Source organism: Hemitrygon akajei, chromosome 1 (assembly GCF_048418815.1).
Source record: "Hemitrygon akajei chromosome 1, sHemAka1.3, whole genome shotgun sequence".
Classification (NCBI taxonomy): Eukaryota; Metazoa; Chordata; class Chondrichthyes; order Myliobatiformes; family Dasyatidae; genus Hemitrygon; species Hemitrygon akajei.
Window position 1 is genome coordinate 43,672,528 of NC_133124.1, and position 23,194 is coordinate 43,695,721.

The 23,194-nt window shown below is 39.2% G+C and overlaps 1 protein-coding gene across 1 annotated transcript in view; it reads left to right on the forward strand.

Moving 5' to 3' along the window:
- The window catches only part of LOC140730739 (kinesin-like protein KIF20A), a 44,124-nt gene extending 21,185 nt beyond the window's left edge, over positions 1 to 22,939 (forward strand). The window contains exons 11-18 of the mRNA XM_073051607.1: positions 1,650 to 1,815; positions 2,126 to 2,320; positions 3,944 to 4,083; positions 12,436 to 12,601; positions 13,825 to 14,002; positions 19,465 to 19,547; positions 19,726 to 19,845; positions 22,634 to 22,939. Of these exons, the coding sequence (XP_072907708.1) occupies positions 1,650 to 1,815; positions 2,126 to 2,320; positions 3,944 to 4,083; positions 12,436 to 12,601; positions 13,825 to 14,002; positions 19,465 to 19,547; positions 19,726 to 19,845; positions 22,634 to 22,927 (1,342 nt within the window). The 3' untranslated portion in view covers positions 22,928 to 22,939. The remainder of the gene's footprint in view (positions 1 to 1,649; positions 1,816 to 2,125; positions 2,321 to 3,943; positions 4,084 to 12,435; positions 12,602 to 13,824; positions 14,003 to 19,464; positions 19,548 to 19,725; positions 19,846 to 22,633) is intronic.
- The last annotated feature ends 255 nt before the right edge of the window (positions 22,940 to 23,194 follow it).

The following is a 23,194-nucleotide window of genomic DNA, read 5'->3' on the forward strand; positions in this document are numbered from 1 at the left end:
ATTATTTCAATAAATTTGAAATAAGAGTTCTATCAGTAATGGTGAAACTACTGGTCTGATCCTAAGAGCCCATTAGTTTCACTGATGGAACTCTACACCTTCCCTTGTCAGGCCTGTGTGATTCCAGCTCCAGAACCACGTAACTGATTCCCCTCTGAAACAACGTAAGAAGCCACTCACTTTCAGCACTTGATGGGACTGATGTTTCATCCTGTGGGAGATTTTTGAGTCTTTGAATCTCCCTTCCTCCGAAGGGGAGCCCAAGGAGAGATTATTTTGGCTGTTTTTGAAGCATGGATAAGTAAGAGAGTGGAAGGTTAAAATGGAGTTGATGTTAGAATTAATGCAGGAATTGTGCTGTAACACAGGCTTGAGTGGCCAGGGAGGTTATTGCTGCCCATATGTATGTGTGGGGAGAGTGGTGGCTAAAGTCTGAGCAGCCTGCAAGATTAAATACTGTTTAATCCTTTGTATTAAATAAGCCAGTTGTGTTCCAATGAGGAAGCTGGATTTCTGAAGCAAGAACTATCAACATTTCCAAAGGTGGTTTAAAATACACCAGAAAGATAAACCATTCATGTTAAATAAAGAAAACAAACAAAACAGGTTTACTGTTTCAGTGATATTGTTAAACTGTATGAGCATCAACTTTTGCTACAGGTGATTGATGAATATTCTGATCAATCTTTATTTCATTTTCATACCTGCAGAATTTTGTTTGGCTTTTAGATGAATGTCACATTAGTAATTCTACTAAAGTTTGTGGGAGGAAACAGTGAGAGCAAAGAGTTTTCAGGAATAGCAGTCAACGTAAAAAGAAAGATAAATCCTTTTCATTGCAGTAGAAAAGAAAGAGAATTGGGAATGTAGAAAATTTAGATGGAGAGTAGATCGTTTTGTTGACATCCTCAACAATCACCTGTTTTTGATTTCACTACTTTGGATATGGAAATCGTACTGGAGGGTGCTGAGAACCGTTGCTATCCTGCCCTGCTTTTCCCTGCCCCCCGCCCCCACCACCTTACCTCAAAATGGTGATTAAGTAGTAGTCACCTTTTATCTACTGTGGAGAACTATTGAGATACTTCCTCAAATTAAATTAATTGGAGCTAGAATTTTCTTTTGAATTACAAAGAAAACTAGTCTGGGATTTGCTTTGTTTTGGTAAGTTGAATAAGTTTATTAAAACTAACTGATAGGACTGCTCATAGATCAGTTGATGTATACATGTCACTCCAAAAATGTTTTATCACATAATAAAAAAATTTAGTGGAATTGAATCCCTAATATTTTAAGGGAGAGAAAAATTGTGGAATTGTTACTTGAAGAATAGAAAATGTAATGAGAGCTTCATCATTCCAAAATTAGATTCTGTCAGTAATGTATTACTTCTGTTTTTTTTTTTAACTACACATTCTTTCACCAGTTCAGAATCAGGTTTATTATCACCGGCATGTGATGTGAAATTTGTTAACTTAGCAGCAGCAGTTTAATGCAATACATAATCAAGCAGAAAGGGAAAAAAAAAGATAAAATATACTAAATAAACAAGTTGTTTCACCTCCAACTTCTATTTCGCAAAAAGTCTTGGTATCAATGATAGAATCTTGTGTCTTAGTTCTAACATACTTATTTCTTTTGCCTATTAGATTAAAACAAATTATTGTCCCCTTCCGAGAGAGCAAGTTAACCCGTCTTTTTCAAGCTTTCTTTTGTGGCAAAGGCAAAGCTTGTATGATTATTAACATTAACCAGTGTGCTTCCATGTATGACGAAACTCTGCATGTGATGAAATTTGCAGCAATTGCTAAGCAGGTATAACGTCATTCATTACTTTAAAATTATGTGGCATTTAATGAGAAGGTTAAGCTTTTATTCCTATTTTGTGAGTTTTTTTGCAAAATTAAAATGAGGTAGTAAAATCGAGCTATGTTGAAATCATAATTCAAAAGTGTAACAAAAACATTGAATAATTTAGTGTGAAACTTCAACATTTGCTTGATTCTACACTGTTCAATTTGAAATCCATGACAATAGATTGATCACTCTTGTCAATAATAAGAGGTTGTGAAAAATTGTCACTGTCACCTTTTTTTAAAAAAAAACCCTCCTCTTTGTTTTTCAGATAATCCAGATTATTCACCCAAAATTAAAACTGCAACTTGCTGATCACGTGGGTGGAAGTGATGGCAGTATGATGGTGTGCACTGATCTTGGGGAATCACTCTCTGCCAAAAATTGTTATTCTGAAGATCTAATTAAAGATGATGACAAGGAGGAGGAAAATGAAGATCTGGACCTCACCACCTTTGCCCATGAAGTAATATTAACTTTTTTTTTCTGATGCTCCATTTCAGGTTTTTGTGTCACAGCTGTAGTCCCTGTTTTTAGTTAGTCTGAGATGAGTGGGATCAAAAGGCTGTGGAATGGGTATGTTCGCAATTGAATAGCCCTGGATGGGCTGATGGATTTTGAACAACCATTGTGGCTCTTTGAGTCCTAACTAACTTTAGATGGGAGCAAGCCAGACAGACTCACTCTTTTGCCCTTTCTCTCATAACTTTGAAAATGCTTGCTTATTGCAGCTCCTTTTTGAATACTACAATCTAATTTGATGCTTTTAATACCTGCAGCAGTGCCCTCAACCCTTGACTTTAATGAATCCATTAAGGCTTTATCTAATCAATCCACACCTGTGCAATTTATGGTTATTTTAGTCTCTCTTTATTGTTTCTGCTACCTGCCCTACCTGTGAGGTTAAGATGCCTGGTTTGTATTATTTATTATAATTTATTGACTGTATTCCTATACCCTTTGGTCAAACTTTGCACCACTCTAAGCTTAAGAGTGTTTCAAGATTATGGACAAGACATCCGCAGTTTCCTTACTTGCTTGCTTTCCCAGGGTGCACCTCACCTGGACCAGGTGAATATCGATTTTGGGCCTGCATCATTTTTGGAACAAATGTTTTGCACTCTCTATTGCCCAATAAACTGGAAATTCTTTCCAAGGAGGATTGAACAATTTATGGCAAACTGTTTGCATTCTTCATTGTGGTTGGTTGGCATTTTTCTGACTTGAAAGACAATAGGTGACAATGATCATCATCAGAAGCCTGGGAGGAAGGTATGGAGATCCTGACATGTCCAGTTGTCAAGATCCCCCTCTCGGCCTTGCCAGTGTAATCCAAAGGAAAACTTATGAAACAGTACGTTTGGCATCAGCTTGGTTGCAGGTTTGACATCAGCTTGGTTGCAGGAGCTGCCGGAAGGATGTTCAATGACGTCCAACCACGTCAGGGGATCCACTCTGGATCTGCTGTCTGGATTTACTCCTGTGGCCTTTGCCCCACTGCCTTGTGGGCAGCATCGGAAGAGACTATTTACCCATAGCTGGGTATTTAGTTCTCGAGCACTAGGGTGTGGCCACACACTGGTGGACCTGCGTGTTACGTGTGTAGGGGCCAGACCGCCTCCCTGTCCTCTGTAGTTCAGCCTGAATCTGAAAGGAGTTCAGTTTCTATGTGTCGCCAGCAAGGAGACACTGCATGAGGCTTGCTGTTGGAGATGCTACGTGCTGGCAGGGAGAGACTTTCACATTCATCTCTTTTTTGCAAGACTTGCTAGCCAGTGGTGGAAGCTTAAAGTGAGAGTGATAACCACTACACACTTCACTACCACACTAGACACATCAGAACAACCCTTTTGACACCATTTTTCATTGTACTTCCCTTATTACTCTACAAGATGAAATTCCATCTGAGCTTCACATTATCAGGCTTCCCAGATGGCTGCTGGTGCCTACAACTTGCCAACCTTATTGCCAACCTTATCAACTTGCCAACCTTATCAGCCCTTTGTTTATTTACCCACACCTTGATCTGCTCTTCCTGGCTGATTTTCAACTTCTGTTCTGATTTGTTTTTTTTCTTTTTTTCCCCCAGGAATTATTGAGTATGATAGAAAATCTAAGGCACAAATTGATTACTGAAAGGCAACAGAAACTAGTTTTGGAAATGCAGGTTCGTAATGAAATGGGAGAAGCCATGTTTCAGCAACTACTCCATACAGAAGAAGTTTGGAGGTAACTTCACATTGCAAATTGAGATGAGCAAGTTAATGTTGCTGTGTGATACTCAGAGATTTCTTTATCATATTATAATTATGTGGATATTTCTGAAGCTCTCCAATAGCCAAGAAAATTAATTGTAACTCTTTATATAAAACTTCTACGGACTTTCTAGTTAATGCGAAGTTGGAAATTTTGGAGAAATGGGCACTTCTGCATTCTCGATGAATTTATTAACTTTAAAACCAAAGTTTTTTGAGAAGGCTGTGCCCCTCAATGGCATTTGTATTTTGTTGTTCAAGGACAGGTTAAGGTTAGGCCAATACTATGAATTATAACCATATAACCATATAACAATCACAGCACGGAAACAGGCCATTCCGGCCCTCCTAGTCCGTGCCGAACTCTTAATCTCATCTAGTCCCACCTACCCGCACTCAGCCCATAACCCTCCACTCCTTTCCTGTCCATCTACCTATCCAATTTTACCTTAAATGACACAACTGAACTGGCCTCTACTACTTCTACAGGAAGCTCATTCCACACAGCTATCACTCTCTGAGTAAAGAAATACCCCCTCGTGTTTCCCTTAAACTTTTGCCCCCTAACTCTCAAATCATGTCCTCTCGTTTGAATCTCCCCTACTCTCAATGGAAACAGTCTATTCACGTCAACTCTATCTATCCCTCTCAACATTTTAAATACCTCGATCAAATCCCCCCTCAACCTTCTACGCTCCAATGAATAGAGACCTAACTTGTTCAACCTTTCTCTGTAACTTAAGGGCTGAAACCCAGGTAACATCCTAGTAAATCGTCTCTGCACTCTCTCTAATTTATTGATATCTTTCCTATAATTCGGTGACCAGAACTGTACACAATATTCCAAATTTGGCCTTACCAATGCCTTGTACAATTTTAACATTACATCCCAACTTCTGTACTCAATGCTCTGATTTATAAAGGCCAGCGTTCCAAAAGCCTTCTTCACCACCCTATCTACATGAGACTCCACCTTCAGGGAACTATGCACTGTTATTCCTAGATCTCTCTGTTCCACTGCATTCCTCAATGCCCTACCATTTACCCTGTATGTTCTATTTGGATTATTCCTGCCAAAATGTAGAACCTCACACTTCTCAGCATTAAACTCCATCTGCCAACGTTCAGCCCATTCTTCTAACCGGCATAAATCTCCCTGCAAGCTTTGAAAACCCACCTCATTATCCACAACACCTCCTACCTTAGTATCATCAGCATACTTACTAATCCAATTTACCACCCCATCATCCAGATCATTTATGTATATTACAAACAACATTGGGCCCAAAACAGATCCCTGAGGCACCCCGCTAGTCACCGGCCTCCATCCCGATAAACAATTATCCACCACTACTCTCTGGCATCTCCTATCTAGCCACTGTTGAATCCATTTTATTACTCCAGCATTAATACCTAACGACTGAACCTTCTTAACTAACCTTCCATGTGGAACTTTGTCAAAGGCCTTGCTGAAGTCCATATAGACTACATCCACTGCCTTACCCTCGTCAACATTCCTCGTAACTACTTCAAAAAATTCAATAAGGTTTGTCAAACATGACCTTCCACGCACAAATCCATGCTGGCTACTCCTAATCAGATCCTGTCTATCCAGATAATTATAAATACTATCTCTAAGAATACTTTCCATTAATTTACCCACCACTGATGTCAAACTGACAGGTCTATAATTGCCAGGCTTACTTCTAGAACCCTTTTTAAACAATGGAACCACATGAGCAATACGCCAATCCTCCGGCACAATCCCCGTTTCTAATGACATCTGAAAGATCTCCGTCAGAGCTCCTGCTATCTCTACACAAACTTCCCTCAAGGTCCTGGGGAATATCCGGTCAGGACCCAGAGATTTATCCACTTTTAAATTTCTTAAAAGCGCCAGTACTTCCACCTCTTTAATTGTCATAGGTTCCATAACTTCCTTACTTGTTTCCCACACCTTACACCATTCAATATCCTTCTCCTTAGTGAATACCGAAGAGAAGAAATCGTTCAAAATCTCTCCCATCTCCCTCGGCTCCACACATAGCTGACCACCCTGATTCTCTAAGGGACCAATTTTATCCCTCACTATCCTCTTGCTTTTAATATAACTGTAGAAGCCTTTCGGATTTACTTCCACCTTATTTGCCAAACCAAACTCGTAACTTCTTTTAGCTTTTCTAATCTCTTTCTTAAGTTTCCTTTTACATTCTTTATATTCCTCGAGCAATTCCTTTACTCCATGCTGCCTATATCTATTGTAGACATCCCTCTTTTTTCGAACCAAGTTTCTAATATCCCTTGAAAACCATGGCGCTTTCAAACCTTTAACCTTACCTTTCAACCGAACAGGAACATAAAGATTATACATTAATGGTGCATGTTATTGGTTTTAGTGTCTGACTACATTCAATTTGTAGGCAACACTGCCTATTAAGCAACTTGATCATAGCAAAGCCAACATTTATCAAACAATAATCTGTAGCTGTAAGTATTTGTTGATGTGATTGTTGTTCAGACTTCGAAATTAATATTTTTTTTCAAAGATTTTATAGGATAAATGTTTAGATACTGTGATTGTTAAGTTGATGTGGATAACACAGATACTGAAGTGTTATTCCATTGATAAGGTTATAACTTGTCCATGTAGTGCTACCAGGGAATGAAAGTTATTTCAAAGATGCTCAACTGCCTGGGTTTGCTCATTCATTATTTAAACTTTTCACATAACAGTCTTGAATTAATTCATCAACTGATGCTAGTAAACTATTGTTGCTTATTTTGGTGGTATCGCTGACTACTACTTGTTGCTACTGCCTGGTGTGACTGATAAACCTTGCAATGGAAGGCCTTTGTATGCAGTAACTTTAAAGTACCTGAAAACTGGGCTCTCAGTGCTCAAGAGCTATTGTTTAGAGGATTGCTTTATTTTAAATGGCAAAAAATAGTGTAACGATTTTCGTATTCTAACTGGTTACTAAGTACTGCTGAAATGTAGGCAAATGTAGCAGCCTATTTGTGCAAAACACCAATTTACAAATAAATAGCCAGAAAGGTCATCTCTATCAAGGTGAAGTATTGGCTCTGAAAAGGGGATATTTCTGCTATATTACTTAGCTTGATATTCCAGATTCTATCACATGCACATGAAGAACGGTGATTTGATTTAATATGTTCCTTGCTAATGCAGTACATTGAAAATTCCACTTGGTATCATCATTCTTTACTTTGGGATGTAGGAGGGAACTCACATGCACAAGCTCCGCACAGGCAACAGCCGGGGTCAGGATTGAACTTTGGACTCTGGTGTTGTGTTTTTTTTGATTATGAAATTTGGGATAGCAGTGCCACCACATTGAGTTACAATGAAGGAAGCGATCACTGGCGTAGTTCTACTCTTTTTCATTTGTGCAATTAGTGCAAAGGTAGCAACTGGATATTGGAGTATCAACTCACTGTTCTCTTTCAAGTTGCACTCTGGGAAAAGTATCTTGCCATTCCTTTGAGTTTAAATCCTGGATTTACACCATATCTTCACCATCAACTAACACAGAGTCAGGAATGTAGCTCTCCACTATTTTTCTTCTATTCTGAATCCAACTGCATTATTACTACTACTGAAACAATTACTACTGCTGCTATTGCAGCTACTTACCAGTTGTACCACTACTACTCGTAATTGGGGATGAACAATAAATGTTGACTTTATTTAGATATGTCTAAAATAATTGGTTGATTCACCATTCGATGTTGAGTGCCATGAGGGGACAAGACATTGTATACTAAAATGTGACACATCTCATGGTTCATGGGGTATTCTTAGTGCCAATTTAGTGAGGACTTGCATCTAAATTTGTGTGCTGTCCAATGGACATGTTTAAAACACCTTAACAATTGCCCATTGAAGGAACCTGGCTGATCGTGGCAGTTTTGAAGACCTCTGATTTAGAGGACTTGAGATGCAAAGGATACCAGAGAGACTAATTATATTTCAGTCCAAGGAAATAAAAGTATATGGTTCTGGTGGAAGTGAATTGAAGCAGCCTGGAGCGTGCTGACATTTGAAAATGAGAAGCACAGCATTCTAAAGGGGAAGGGGAGCAGCCAGAAGCCATGGTACAGAGTAGTAATAGTATACAGTAGATAGGAAAAGGGAGGAGGTCCTGAAGAGCAAATGTAGGGAGTTGGGTAGAAAATGGAAAAATAGGAACTCTAGAATAGTAATCTCTGGATTGCTGCCTGTACCATGTGCCAGTGAGGATAAGAATCGGATGATTTGTCAGATGACTGCATAACTGAGAAATTGGTGCAGGGAGCAGAGCAGGGTTTCAGATTTCTGGATCACTCTGGGACAGGTATGACCCATACAAGGAGGAAAGTTTACACTTAAAATCAAGGAGGACCAATATCCTCATGTGCATGTTTGCTAGAACTGTTGGGGAGGGTTTAAACTAATTTGGTGGGGGCATGGGAACTGGAGTGATGGGGCTGAGGATAGGGCAATTGGTATGTAAGGAGATCCAGCATGTAGTGAGGTTGTGAGGGAAAACAGGCAGATAATAGGGCAAAATTACAGTCAATGGGATGAGTTGCAGCGTAACATGGGAACAAAAATGTAAAGGATGATGACTAGAAGACTGAAGGTGGTGCGTTTGAATGCACACAATAACTGGAATGAAGTAGATGATCCTGAGGCACAATGAGATTGGTAGGTATTATGTGAGCGTCACTGAGTCATGGCTGAAAGAAGATTGTAGTTGGAAGCTTAACATTCAAGGATACACTGTATCAAAAGGACAGGCAGGTAGGCAGAGGGGTTGAGATGGCTCTGTTGCTTTAAAAAAAAAATACCGGTAATCAAATCCTTGGAAAGAGGTGACATAGGATCAGAAGATGTAGAATCTTTGTGGGTAATGTTAAGAAACTGGAAGGGTGAAAAGACCATGATGGGAGCTATATACAGCCATCTGAACAGCAGCCAGGATGTGGGAAGCAAACTAAAACTGGAGGTAGAAAGGCATGTAAAAAAAGTGCAATGTTAGAATAGTCATGGAGAAGTTTAATATGCAGATAGATTGGGGAAAATCAGGTTGGTGCTGGATCAAGAGAAGGAGTTTGTAGATGCTTACAGATGCCTTTTTTAGAGCAGCTTATGATTGAGTCACTAGGGGAAATTTGGTGTTGTGTAACGAGCCAGATTTGATCAGGGAACTTGGGAGGCAGTGATCAAAATATGATAGAGTTCACCCTGCATGTTGAGGGGGAGAAAGCTAAAGTCTTGATGTATCAATATTACAGTGGAGAGAAAGGAATCGGAGGCATGAGAAGAGGGGCTGGCCAAAGATGATTGGAAGGAGATGCTAGCAGGGATTACAGCAGAATAACAATGGCTGCGAGCAATTCAAAATGCATGTAATAGATGCATCCCAAAGCTGAAGTAGTATTCTAACAGCAGGATGACACAACTGTGGCTGACAAGGAAGCCAAAGACAGCATAAAAGCAAAAGAGAAGGTATATAATATAGCAAAAAATAGTGGGAAGTTAGACAGTTGGGAAGCTTTTAAAAACCCACAGAAGGCTACTAAAAGAGGCATAATGAGAGATGATGATGTATGAAGGCAATAATATAAAAGAGGATACCAAATTTTTTCAGATATATAAACAGTAAAGGAGAGTGGATATATGACTGTTGGAAAATAATGCTGGAGTGGTAGTATTGGGGGGACAAAGAAAAGGCGGACAAAATAAATATTTTGCATAAATCTTCACTATAGAAGACACTAGCAGTATACCAGAAATCCAACAGCATCAGGAGGAAGAACTGAGTGCAATTGCTGTTACTAAGGAGCTGATAGGGACCCAGATGGACTATACCCCAGGGTGCTAAGAGATTGTAGAGGATTTGGTAAAGACCTTGCACGAATCACTAGATCTGGAATAGTTCTGCAGGACTGGATAATTACAAATGTCACTCCACTCTTTAAGAAGGTAGGGAGGCAGAAGAAAGAATATTATAGGACATTTAGCCTAATTTCAGTGGTTGGGAAGATATTGGATTCTATTCTTAAGAATCAGGTTTCAGGATACTCAGAGGCACACGATAAAATAAGACAAAGTCCACATGATTTCCTTTCGGAGAAATCTTGTCTGGAAAACCTTTTGGAATTCTTTGAGGAAATAACTGGCAGGATAGACAAAAGGAGTGTCAGTGGATGTTGTTTCCTTGGATTTTCAGACAAGGTGCCACACATGAGGCTGCTTAATAAGATAAGAGCCCATGGTATTACAGGAAAGATACTTGCATGGACAAAGTAATGCCTCCTGCCTATCAGCCAAAGAATTGGAAATGAGGGGGCCTTCTCTGGTTAGGTGACGGTGACTAGTGATGTTCTGCAGGGGTCGGTATTGGGACCAGTTCATTTCACGTTACTCTATATGTCAATAATTTGGATGATGAAATTGCTGGAATTGTGGCCAAGTTTGTGGATGATACAAAAATAGATGAGAGGAAGAGCAGGTAGTGTTGAGGAAGCAGGGAGTCTGCAGAAGGTCTTAAACAGATTGGGGGAGTGGGCAAAGAAGTGCCAGATAGAATGATCATAGTATGATCATGAGTTGGATGATCAGCCATGATCATACTGAATGGCGGAGCAGGCTCGACGGGCCGAATGGCCTACTCCTGCACCTATTTTCTATGTTTCTAGAATGTATGGCAGGGAAGTGTATAATGATGCTCTTTGGTAGAAGGAATAAAGTATAGAAGATTTTCTAAACTTGGAATAAGTTCAAAAATCAGAGGTGCAGATGGACTTGGAGTCCATGTGTAGGATTCCCTAAAGATTAACTTGGAGGTTGAATCAGTGATAAGGAAGGCAAATGCAATGTAGCATTCATTTCCAGAGGTCTAGATTATTAGAGCAAGGATGATGTAACGCTGAGGCTTTGGTCAGACCACATTTGGTGTATTGTGAGCAATTTTGTGCCCCTTATCTAAGAAAAAATGGACTAGCATTGGAAAGGGCTCAGAGGAAGTTCACGAGAATGATTCTAGAAACAAATGAACATGTGAAGTTAACATGTGAAGAGCATTTCATGGTTCTTGGCCTGTACGCATTGGAGTTTAGAAGTATGAGGTGGGGTTCTCATTAAAACGTATTGAAAGGTCTAGATGGGGTGGATGTGGAGAGGATATTTCCTATAGTAGGGGAATCCAGGACCAGAAGGCACAGGCTGAGAATAGAGGGACGTCCATTTAGAACAGAGATGAGGAGAAATTTCTTTAGCCAGAGGGTCACAAACAAGAGAAAATCTGCAGATGCTGGAAATCCAAGGAACTCGGCTGGCCAAGGAGAATCTATGGAAGAAAAGTACAATCAAAGTTTTGGGCCAAAACCCTGCGGCAGGACTGAGGGTGTTTTAGCAAGAGAGTGGTGAATCAGTGGAATTTATTACCCCAGATGACTGCGGAGGCCAAGTCATTGGGTATATTTTAAAATAAATGAGAAAATCTGCAGATGCTGGAAATCTGAGCAACACACACAAAATACTGGAGGAACTTAGCAGGCCAATCAGCATTTCAGAAAAGAGTTTCTGCCCGAGACGTCAGTTGTGCTCTTTTCCTAGATGCTGCCTGGCCTGCTGAGTTCCTCTAGCATTTTGTGTGTGCTGCTCGGGTATATTTAAAGCCAAGTTTGTTAGATTTTTGATTAGTGAGGGCATCAAAGGTTATGGGGAGCAGCTAGGAGAATTGGGTTCAGAGGAGTAATAAATCAGCCATGATGGAATGTTGAAGCAGACTTGGTGGGCCAAATGGCCTAAACCTGTTTCTATGACTAACCTGCTCCTTTTGCTTCCTTGCATGGTGTTGAAGAAATGAAAGTCTCTTAATAGGGAACCGTTGCTCTTTAACCATTCATTCCTAGAATAATGTCTCTACCTCTCAGCTTTTAAAACCCAAGATCAAGAACCTAATTGGTCCTGCCACTTTAAAACAGTCTTCCTAAAACTATTTAAACCCTATGGGCCAAAGGTTCTGTTCTTACGTTAAAGATATTTCATTTAATGCATCACACACAAAATGCTAGAGGAACTCGGCTAGTTGGAAAGCATTTATGGAAGGGAAGACATATTCAGCCAAGACCCTTCATCAGGACTGATTCAGCATTTTATGTGCATTACTCAGAAGTCTGCAGAATTTTTTTGTATTTGTCGTTTGACTTGTATTTTCTCTCTATTAAAATTTACCGTCTCACAATTTTAATTGGTTTGGAAATCATCTGTTGAATGAAATTTATAGATGTTGACAACTTATTTTAAACATTGCAGTGAGCGATTTGAAGAACTAAAGGAGATTTATGAAGAACAATTGGACAGTAATCTCCATATGTATAAGGAATCAATTAGGCGGCATGCATACAAGTGTGCTGTGGAAGATGTTAAGGATAAATTTGTTTCAAAAGAAGCGTTCACTGCTGAGCAGCACAAGACAATGGTAATTTTCAAGGCAAGATATGTTGCAGCCTTTTGCTATTCTAATAAAATGAATGCTGCTGAATTGTTAAGCACAAGGTGAACTGTCTTCCAGTCAAGATAATTTTGGGCTGCGGGGGTATAGTTTAGTTTCAGCACCTTGTAGTGGATTATGCTTGACCCTCGCTTGTCCTCCCAACCCTGGTATATGGTACCTAGATTTGGACATCATCTTGGCCTCTTAGGACCACATTGTGCAGAGGTCTGGCCCCTGATGTGGTCGTGGTCTTATAATAGATAGATAGATAGATACTTTATTCATCCCCATGGGGAAATTCAACTTTTTTTCCAATGTCCCATACACTTGTTGTAGCAAAACTAATAACATACAATACTTAACTCAGTAAAAAAAATATGATATGCATCTAAATCACTATCTCAAAAAGCATTAATAATAGCTTTTAAAAAGTTCTTAAGTCCTGGCGGTTGAATTGTAAAGCCTAATGGCATTGGGGAGTATTGACCTCTTCATCCTGTCTGAGGAGCATTGCATCGATAGTAACCTGTCGCTGAAACTGCTTCTCTGTCTCTGGATGGTGCTATGTAGAGGATGTTCAGAGTTTTCCATAATTGACATAATAGACAAAAGTGGGACTGAATTTAGATCCTAACTATCAGCTTTGATAGAAGGCAGTGTCTCTGGAAGCTTGCTTTTAATCTTGCAGTCTCCTTTCAATGAGATTCTAGGGTATATAATCAAAGATTTAGGCAGATTTGGAAACTTGGAGGGAGGCAAAGACTTTTAGTGAGGAAATTTCTGTGCTCAACTTTGACAGCTATTGCATTCACAGCAAATGGTGAGGAGAGTCCATTGGGGAATAGTCAGGAACGTGGATGCATTGAGGTACTAGCCAGAGAGGTGAAATGGGGAAGGATGAGGTGAGGTTATGGAAGGATTTGTAAATAGATGACAATTGCTGAATGAGGTTTTGATTACCTCTGCTGATAAAAGTCATTGAGCATAGGTGCAGCTTTTGTATCTCATTTTAAAATATTTAGAATGTCTGTGACTGTTCTGTGAACAAGTTAAAAATGTACCCAGCAAACCAAACTTGAGATTTTGGGATGTTTGCATTATGAAATCCAAAAATATGTTGCTTTGCAAAATGCTGACTGCTGTTAATAGGTGTTGATTAGCAGTGCAAATTTGACTAGATACCTTTCACTATTTATCCCTTCCTCGAGGATGCGGACTTGAAAGTGAGGGAGCTTGAAGAGGCATTAAGCAAATACCAGAACCAACCTGCCACTGCTGAAAATACAAGAGGCCTTCTGGAGGAGTTGGCATGGTTCAAGGAAGAAGTTTCGAAAATGCACTTTCAGCTACAAAACTTTCAATTAGAAGCTCTTACAAATGGCAAGGGTAAGTGTTATACTTATTAGATTCTGGAACAACTTTATTGTTTTTGGTAGGGTATTATATGGTGATACACAAATCCTAATACTTCTATAACTTAATAAACATGTTTACCCAATTTGCATGAGTCTGAATATATTGTTTTCATGTATTGCACAGTTTCACATAACATTTCAGAGCTGCTTTGCTTGCTTTTTTATCCCTTACTCAGTTTTCTGTAGCTTTTTGTTTTCCTTTGTTTTATGATTCTCTTCTTGGCCACTATTATAAATTGTATGCTGCCTTGTTAATTCATTCAATGTGTATGCAGAAATTAGCTGCTATATATATCTATTCTGACTCCTGATTCAAGATTCAGCATGATCTAGATGGGCCAAAGGGCCTGCTTCCGTGTTGTAGTGCTCTATGTCTCTGTATATAATTCTCCATTACAGTGTGAGATTTCCCAACATGATAAATAAATTCAGCGGTATTATTTCTCAAAATGACAACACGAGTTGCTTTCTCAAGCAGAGCAGTAGAATGGTATTATTTTCATATCTGAAAACTTGCAAGTTAATTTGCAAGTTTTCAGATATGAAAATAAAATTTGAGATTTCCTACCCTGATAAATATTCTTTCCCCTGGAAGTTTCAGGGTGAAGTAAGTTTGTTGAAAGAATATAGTGACCAAACAAAGAGTGCACACTTTTAGACTATGTGCACCTTATTTCAAATTATTATCTTGTAAGTAACTACATATTTTTACTTTCATGAGTTCATTCCATTTGCTTGTTATGCATGTTTCTTTAAAATGGGTGTCATAAAATGTTACCTTCCTTTTTCATACACAAGGCTGATTGTTGCAATTCTAGGAATGTCATTGTACTTGTGGCATCATTGTTTTGGTGCTTGTGGAAAAGGGTTCAGAAATAATGCAGATAACCATATGCCAACTTATTTATAGCCACAGTATTTGTAACAATCCTCATCTATTCTTAACTATTTCACAAACAGTGTAATTACTTTGTATGAAAAGTGTTAGTCTCAGAAACCACTTCCAATGTAGGGGTGGTTATCACTGCATAAGTACTTGTAAAAAGTGCTGAATACTTGGCAACAACATTTCCTCAACAATCTCCATCAGCACAGGTGCACCACAAGGCTGTGTGCTTAGTCCCCTGCTCTACTCACTTTACGCTTATAACTGTGGCTAAGAACAACTCCAATGTCATATTCAAGTTCGCTGACGTGATGAACCAGCTTATAGGAGGGAGATTGAAAATCTGGCTGAGTGGTGTCAGAACCACAACCTCTCACTCAACATCAGCAAGACCAAGGAGCTGATTATTGACTTCAGAAGAAGGAAATCAGAGGTCCATGACTCAGTCATCATCGGGGGAATCCGAGGTGGAGAGTGTCAGTAACATTAAATTCCTAGGTGGTATTATTTCAGAGGACCTGTTTGTAAGTGCAATTAAGAAGAAAGCACACCAACACCTCTACTTCCTTAGGAATTAGCAAATGTTTGGCATGACATCTAAAACTTTGACAAGTGGGGAGTATATTCACTGGCTGCATCACAGCCTGGTATGGAAACACTAATGCCCTTGAACAGAAATCCTGCACAAAGTGGAGGGTATGGTCCTGTCAATCATAGGTAAAGCCTTCCTTAACATTGAGCACATCTATGTAAAATGCTGTTACAGGAAAGCCGCATCTGTCATCAAGGACCCCTACCACCCAGGACATCCTCAGGACCCACACCACCAGGTTCAGGAACAGTTATTACCCATCAACCATCAGGCTCTTGAACAAAAGAGGATAACTACACTCACCCCTTCTTTGAAATGTTCCCACAAACAACGGACTTGCTTTCAAGGACTCTTCATCTCATGTTCTTGATATTTATTGTTTATTTTATTATTATTTATATTTCTTTTTGTATTTGCACAGTTTATTGTCTTTTGCACACTGGCTGAATGCCCAAGTTGGTGTGGTCTTCCATTGATTCAGAATGGTTATTATTCTACATGAGTATGCTCACAAGAAAATGAATCTCAGGGTTGTATATGGTGATGTATTCACTTCGATAATAAATTTACTTTGAACCTGAAGGTTAAGCAATGGTTGTGATTTTGTTTACTGTATATATTTGTACTTGAAAGCTCTGCAAAATAATTTCATTGTTTGTGTTTTGAATGAGTCTTAGCAGTTCAATACTGTGGTTTGTCATTGATGAATAAAATGGGCGTGAATGGCAAGGTGATAAACGAATATGGGGATCAGTAGATAGCCACCTGACTCAAGTGGTCAGAAAAATGATCATCCTATATGTTCAGAGATAAACTGGTTCCTTAAGGTATATAGGTAAATCGATCTGTCCGTTATTGAGACAATTGTGACATGACCATGAGGCATGCTGACATGGGAAGCCAATTGTACAGAGAAGGTAATGTTGCAACATCGAGATAAATATGGAATGTATCAAATGGTTGATAGCAACCTTCAGTAACAGAAACAACAGTCAGGGATTGGAGCCATAGGCTATTATGGTAAATGCCATCCATTGAAACACAAGTGCTTTCTATTTTAAGTTTGTCCATAGGCCATGGGAGGTCTCAGCTGGTCACCAAGTTTATCAGAAGAGGTTATAGTCACATTTCATCATCTATCAATCACCTTTTTGTACTACCATTGATTTTCAGATAATCTTCCATATGATCTTCCCAGTACATTTGTACTGAATAAAGGTTCATTAATCCTATGGCCCTAGACCTCGAATGGCTCTTCAATCCCATCATGATTAGTACTGGAAATGAAATGGTTCAAAGAATTTTTATCCTATTTGGTCATACTTGTCTATTTTAAAGGAATTTTTACCCCTTAAATGTTAACCAAAGTTAGAGAAAATAAAGGATTTGACTGATGTATTAGCACCATTTAAGATTGTTTAATGTCATTTGCAGTACAGCAGTGTAAATGAGAGCAAGCTAGTTGTTACTTCAGATCCAATGCAGCACAAAAACCAAACCCACTGTGATAAAGAGTGCAATAATTAAATAAAGTCGCAATAAGCATAAATGCATAAGATAGCTTATATACATAAATTGTAATGTCCATAAAGTGAAGAGTCTGTACGTAATGTGACTCTGACAGGAAATGATAAAGTAGTTGTGATGAGGGAGGGGACTCCATGATGGGGTTGCAACAAACAATACAAGAGCAGAGTGGGTAGGATGCTTTATGATGTTGCTGACCTTTTTCCAGCATCTTTCTATATGGGAACTGTACCTCCCTTAATCGCAGGACTCTGCAGTCAGCCCAGCACATCTGTAGTTGTGAACTTCCCATGATTCAGGGCATTTACAAGGACAGGTGTGTAAAAAAGGGCCCGTAGGATCATTGGGGACCCAAGCCATCCCAACCATAATCTATTCCAGTTGCTACCTTCTGGGAAGTGGTACCGCAGCATAAAAGCCAGGACCAACAGGCTCCGGGACAGCTTCTTCCACCAGGCCATCAGACTGATGAACTCACGCTGACCTGAGTGTACTCAATATTACATTGACTGCTCTACTTGTTACAAATTATTATAAATTGTTATGATTGCTCATTTAGATGGAGATATTACATTAAGATTTTTACTCATGTATGTGAAGGGTGCAAGAAATAAAGTCAATTCAATTCTCTTTCTCTCTATACATAAGTATATTCGTACATCTTTAATCGAGGTAGACTGGTGTTGGTGATGTGTTCAGCAGTTTTGAACAGCTATTGCAGAACCTTCCTGTCTGCCGTGGTGCAGTTTCCATACCACGCACCGATGCTGCCTGCTAGGATGCTCCCTACTGTGCATCTATAGAAGGATGTGAATATTAATGTGCATAGTCCAGCTCTCTTCAGCCTCCTCAGAAAGTAGATACATTAGTGAGGTTTCTTGATTGTGTAGAATATGTCCTGGGACCATGAGAGTTTGTGTGTGAGATGTGCACTCCTAGGAATTTGGAACTGCTTGTAGTTTCCACCTCTGTGCCGCTGATTTAAAGAGAGTGTGAGTTCAAGTTCTTCTGATGTCAATGACCATCTCTTGTGTTTTATTGAGGAAGACCTCGAGCACTTCTACATCCTCTGTTGGTATCTTGTCATTGTTGATGAGCCCCACCACTGTCGTGTCTTTGGTGAACTTGACAATATGATTACTCGAGTGACTGGTCGTGCGTGAGCAGAGTGTACAGCAGTGGGCTCAGCACACAGCCCTGGGGGGAGCCTGTGTTGAGGATGACGGGGAGTGAGGAGCAGTTGTGCATCCTGGCTCTGAGGTTTGTTGGTTTGGAAGTCCAACACCCAGTTGCACTGGTATATTTAGACTGAGGAGTAGAAGTTTGTTCACCAAGGTCTGTGGGTCAGTTAGAATTGAGTGGCAAACTGACTGAGATCCAGAAACGGCCTTCTGACATACTGTTCTTCTATAAGTATATGTATTGTATATGTATATATAAATACATGTATTGCCTACAATGAAATTTATTAGTAAACTTTTAAAAATCCATTTCTTAGGAGTAGTAATTGAGTATGTGTGATTCAAAGATTCAGAGTACACTCATTATCAAAGTATGGAAACAGAATACAGCGCAGAGGTTTGTCCTCCTACAGGTAACCATGAAGCAAAGAATCACTATGGAACCCATTCAAGAAAATATCAAACACTCAATGTGCAAACGGCAAAACGCGAGTGAAGAGCACCTAGGATATTAAACTTCAAACCAGGAGTCCAGTAGTATTCATTTTGGTGTCACGCCACTAACCCACTGGACACAGAGCCATTCTTTGCATGAAGGTGCCCCAGTCCCCATAAACTTCCCTGATCAAGCCACTGGAAAACAGCAAAAAGACAAGTAACCTGAATCTAGAAATACGTGTACTATGGACCTCAAAGTTCTCCAAAATGAGTCCACAGCCTCACCAATCAATCCTTGCAGAATGGAAACCAAAGCTCCTGCACGTTCCTCTGTCAGGAGCTAGTGTGAGGGAGTGGAAGTCAGTGCTGAGCACCCACCCATCTTCCATTTTCATCCTCATCGAGCAATGGAGTCAATCATGGGCTTGAGTCCTATGTGTAGGCTTCCAGGCTACACACTCTGCTTTAAATCTCACCGAACTCCCTTAGACACAGCAAAGTGCCAGATCTCTCAATCGGCCCAAAAGCACACCATTTTGCAGGTTCCAATCACAGGCTGCTTAGTAGTGGAATCATTTCAAAGAAGAAGTAAAAGAAGTGGTTTGGGAACTGCTTGCAGGACATCACCATTGGTTGCAAAGTTCTCTAGTGCCACTTTTGAATGTATTGTGCTTCATGGATATTAATCTGGACTTTTTGTTTAGTATTTCACGTATTAATTTTAATTTGTTTTATAATTATACAGTGTATAACTAGATATTTGGGTCAAAATTATGCAAAAAAGGACTAAAAAGCACATTTATCTTCAGAGTTGAGGAGATATCAAGAATTGTACAAGAGTAAAGTCTTATCTGAAGAACAATCCGCAAAACTGCTTGAAGAAAAGGATCAGGTATCGTGATGAATGTTTCCAAGTTGTATTTTTGTATGGTATTAAATACCAGAGCTCTGTTTTAAAATGAATATTAAAGCACAGTTTTATCTGATCATAAGCTCTGTGATCAGTTATGCATTTTAGATGTAATTTTAATAGACAAAGCGCCTGAATTTGATAACTCTTCCATTGTAAGGCAAACAAGAGTTTAACCAAGAAATTAAATGACATTCAAGTGATCCTGCAGGAGGCAGAGAGAAAATTTCAAGAAAGCAACAAAGAACTGCAGAAATGTTATGACATAATTGCAAAGCAGGTATGTTTTTGAATCCTGTCCACACTTGAAGTATGAAATAAACACCATAAGACATAGGAGTAGATTAGGCCATTTGATCCATCGAGTCTGCTCCGTCGTTTCATCATGGCTGATCCAATTTTCCTCTCAGTCCCATTCTCCTGCCTTCTCCCCGTGTCCCTTCATGCCCTGACCAATCAATAATCTATCAACCTCTGCCATAAATACTCATACAGACTTGGCTCTCACATCTGCCTGTAGCAATACATTCCACAGATTCATCACTCTCTTACTGAAGAAATTACTCCTGATCTTCACTCTGAAAGAATGTCCCTCTATTCTGAGGCTGTATCCTCTGGTTTTAGACTCTTCGACCATAGGAAACATCCTCTCCACATCAACTCTATCAAGACCTATCGATAAATTTCAATGAGGTCACCCTCCATTCTTCAAAATTCCAGTGAAAACAGGCTGAGCGCCATTAAATGCTCTATATATGATAAGCTGTTCAAACCTGGAATCATTTTCGTGAACTGCCTTTGAACTCTCCCCAGTTTCAGCACATCCATGCTGCTTTCAAATGCATTACTCTGATCTCTTTTCCCTTGGTGTAATAGTATGTAAATCATAATTTGAATGTGATGCACCATCAATAACTCACGCTGAGACTTAGGAAGCGAGATATCAGCTTTTATTGACTGGAAGAATAAACAGCACTACATCCTGGGGAAAATGAGGGAGAGCAGCAGCCCACAGTCGCCTTTATACAGGGGTCTGTGGGAGGAGCCACAGGAGCAGTCAGACAGGTATATCTAGTTCACCACAGAATGGATAATTTATCATTTAAAATGCTTATTGTGCTGGAAAGTAACCAAATTAGGGAAAAAAAAACTAGAACTGGGTGAGAATTTTGGCCATCGGACAAAATACTGGGCAAGATAGTGCAATTGTAATGTTCCCTCTTTTTTTTCCCAAAAAGTACTGTACAGAGTACCACAACATTTAAATCCTTGGGATATATTTAAAAAAATGTTGTAGCTGCATGGACATGAAATTGACTAAGAGCCAGAAAGTAGCATTGCTGTTAAGCTTTAATAGAATGGTTTTTGCAGAGAATCTGCAAGTATTATGATTGGCTGGCATTTTGCCCATTGCTTTCTTTCAAGTTGTTATTAATACAACGAAGGTTTCAAATTATGTGAAATTCTGAGATGTAACAGAAGGATAGTAATAGACTTAAAGGTAATTTATGAACAGGCATGTAGCAAATTAAATAGAGAAGTGTGGAATGATGCATTTTAGTAGGAAGAATTGATGAGGCTGTGTAAACTAATTGAGATGATTTGAAGAGGCTGCAGGAAAAGAGCTGTGAATGAATGAATATGCACAAGCCTGAGAATGCAGTATGATGAGAAGGTTACAGTCATATCCGTGAGTCTTATTTTAAAAGGCAGCATTGCAGAGCATGGATTACCCAGAATCATGTGGAGAGAATGAACGCGCTTGGATTGTTCTCAGAGAAGTTTAGGAGGTTTCATGGATCTACCTAAAAGAGTATGGTAAAAACTTTTTAGCAGTTAGGCAGGATCAGTGGAGTCACCATGTAAATGTTTCAGGTGAAATCACCTGTCCAGGAATGGAAAATATGAAGGAATAATTAAAATAACACTCTGTTCAATAAGTAAAATTGTCCTAAAGTTTAAATATTTGAGTACAGCATGCTTAGAGCATAGGATGCAGAATTTGTAAATTTGGTGAAAACTATTATGAATATCTTTTTAGATTATGTAACTCTCGCTTCGGCTAGTGGCTTAATATAGGGGGTGATAGCCCCTGGCCTGGCCAAACATAAGAAATCTCGTTTGGGTGATGCTGTGTGATGTGTCCCCTGTTACAAATCGGTACCCAGAAATAACAAACGGTACACAATATGCGATTAAATGGTTAAGCCTTATAATTCTTACCCTGACTATATGGTTAGCAAAGAAAATGAAAAAAAAGAGAAAAAGGGCCGTTTCTCATGAAACAGTCTATTGCACAATGTTGGGGCTCACTGATAAGCCAGTTGTCCACCATCGACCTCCTCCGATCATGGCTGCCCTTCGGACCCTCGCTCCAAGTCCACTCCGTCCAGTGGTCTACCAACTCTCTCCATTCGCGTCTTCTCTCCTCATTTCTCTCTGGCAAAAGACCGAGAAAATCTCTCTTCCAGACTCACAAGAAAGAACAACAGCATTCCAAACCCCGTTGTCACTAGACATAACCCAAACATTGCTGCTACAGAGAAACCATTACATTATCAGTCAAACCTTACAGCATGTTACAATTAATTGGTTCTTGGGGCAATATAAAGTGCATTTTGTTTAGGTGTAGTGTAGATCCTGTAAAATCTCCTTTGCTGGGTTGCATACTCAATTTGTTCAGCTCTGGCAAATTTAATAGTCCGTTTGATTAGTGAGTTGTCTAGCTTCTGGATGCAACATAATTAGATCATTCAGCCAACACTGTTAACTTCAGGGTTGAATTAACAAAGCCAATTTAGTTGAGATACCGCCATTAGAAGAAGTTTGTTATATCTTTTCTAAAATGTGCTGTTCATGTTTTATATTTTAATGTTTGAAATGTGTCTCATCCAGGCAATTATTTGAAGGACTTTTATTGAAGTAAATCTGAGTAAAAACCAGAAAAAATGATTATAATTCTAAAGGACTATTCTACCTCCTCCTAGAATTGTTCTGGTATCCAAGATTTCCACAGAACTGTTTCTGAGTAACACTTAATTTCTGTGTCACTTCATTTTCTCAATAAGGAAAAAATGCTTAAGGATGTTAATGAAGAAAATGTTGACAAAATCAATCATCTGGGAAATCTGGTGTCAAAACTACAAGAAAAGCTTGCTCTCTCAATGAAGCTGTCTGATATTGAAAAACCACCACAAATGAAGAAAAAGCTGTTTTCAAGCTTAACTGCATCCAAACTGGCTGTTGGCTCTCCTACAAAACCCAGTCTGTTTAAATCCAGGGAACTGACTCCTCGACTGAAAGTTAAAAAGAATGTGGTGTCTGAAAAACTGCCATCACTACCAAGTAATACCAATAAATAATTCAATATTAATTTGTTTGGTTTAATTATACATGCCATATTAATTCCTAGTCTTATTTTAAATGCAAGCAAATAAAATTTGACCTTTTATTAAATGACAACCTCCAGCTTGTAGTATTTAATATAGACTTCAAATACGTTAGCATGCTGCCATACTACTCCAGATAGTATGTCTAGAGGCTTAATGAAGGTCATTTGAGGCCAGAAAAAGTTTTATATTAATAAAAATGAAATATAAAGAGCATGTAGGATTATCTACTTGTTGATG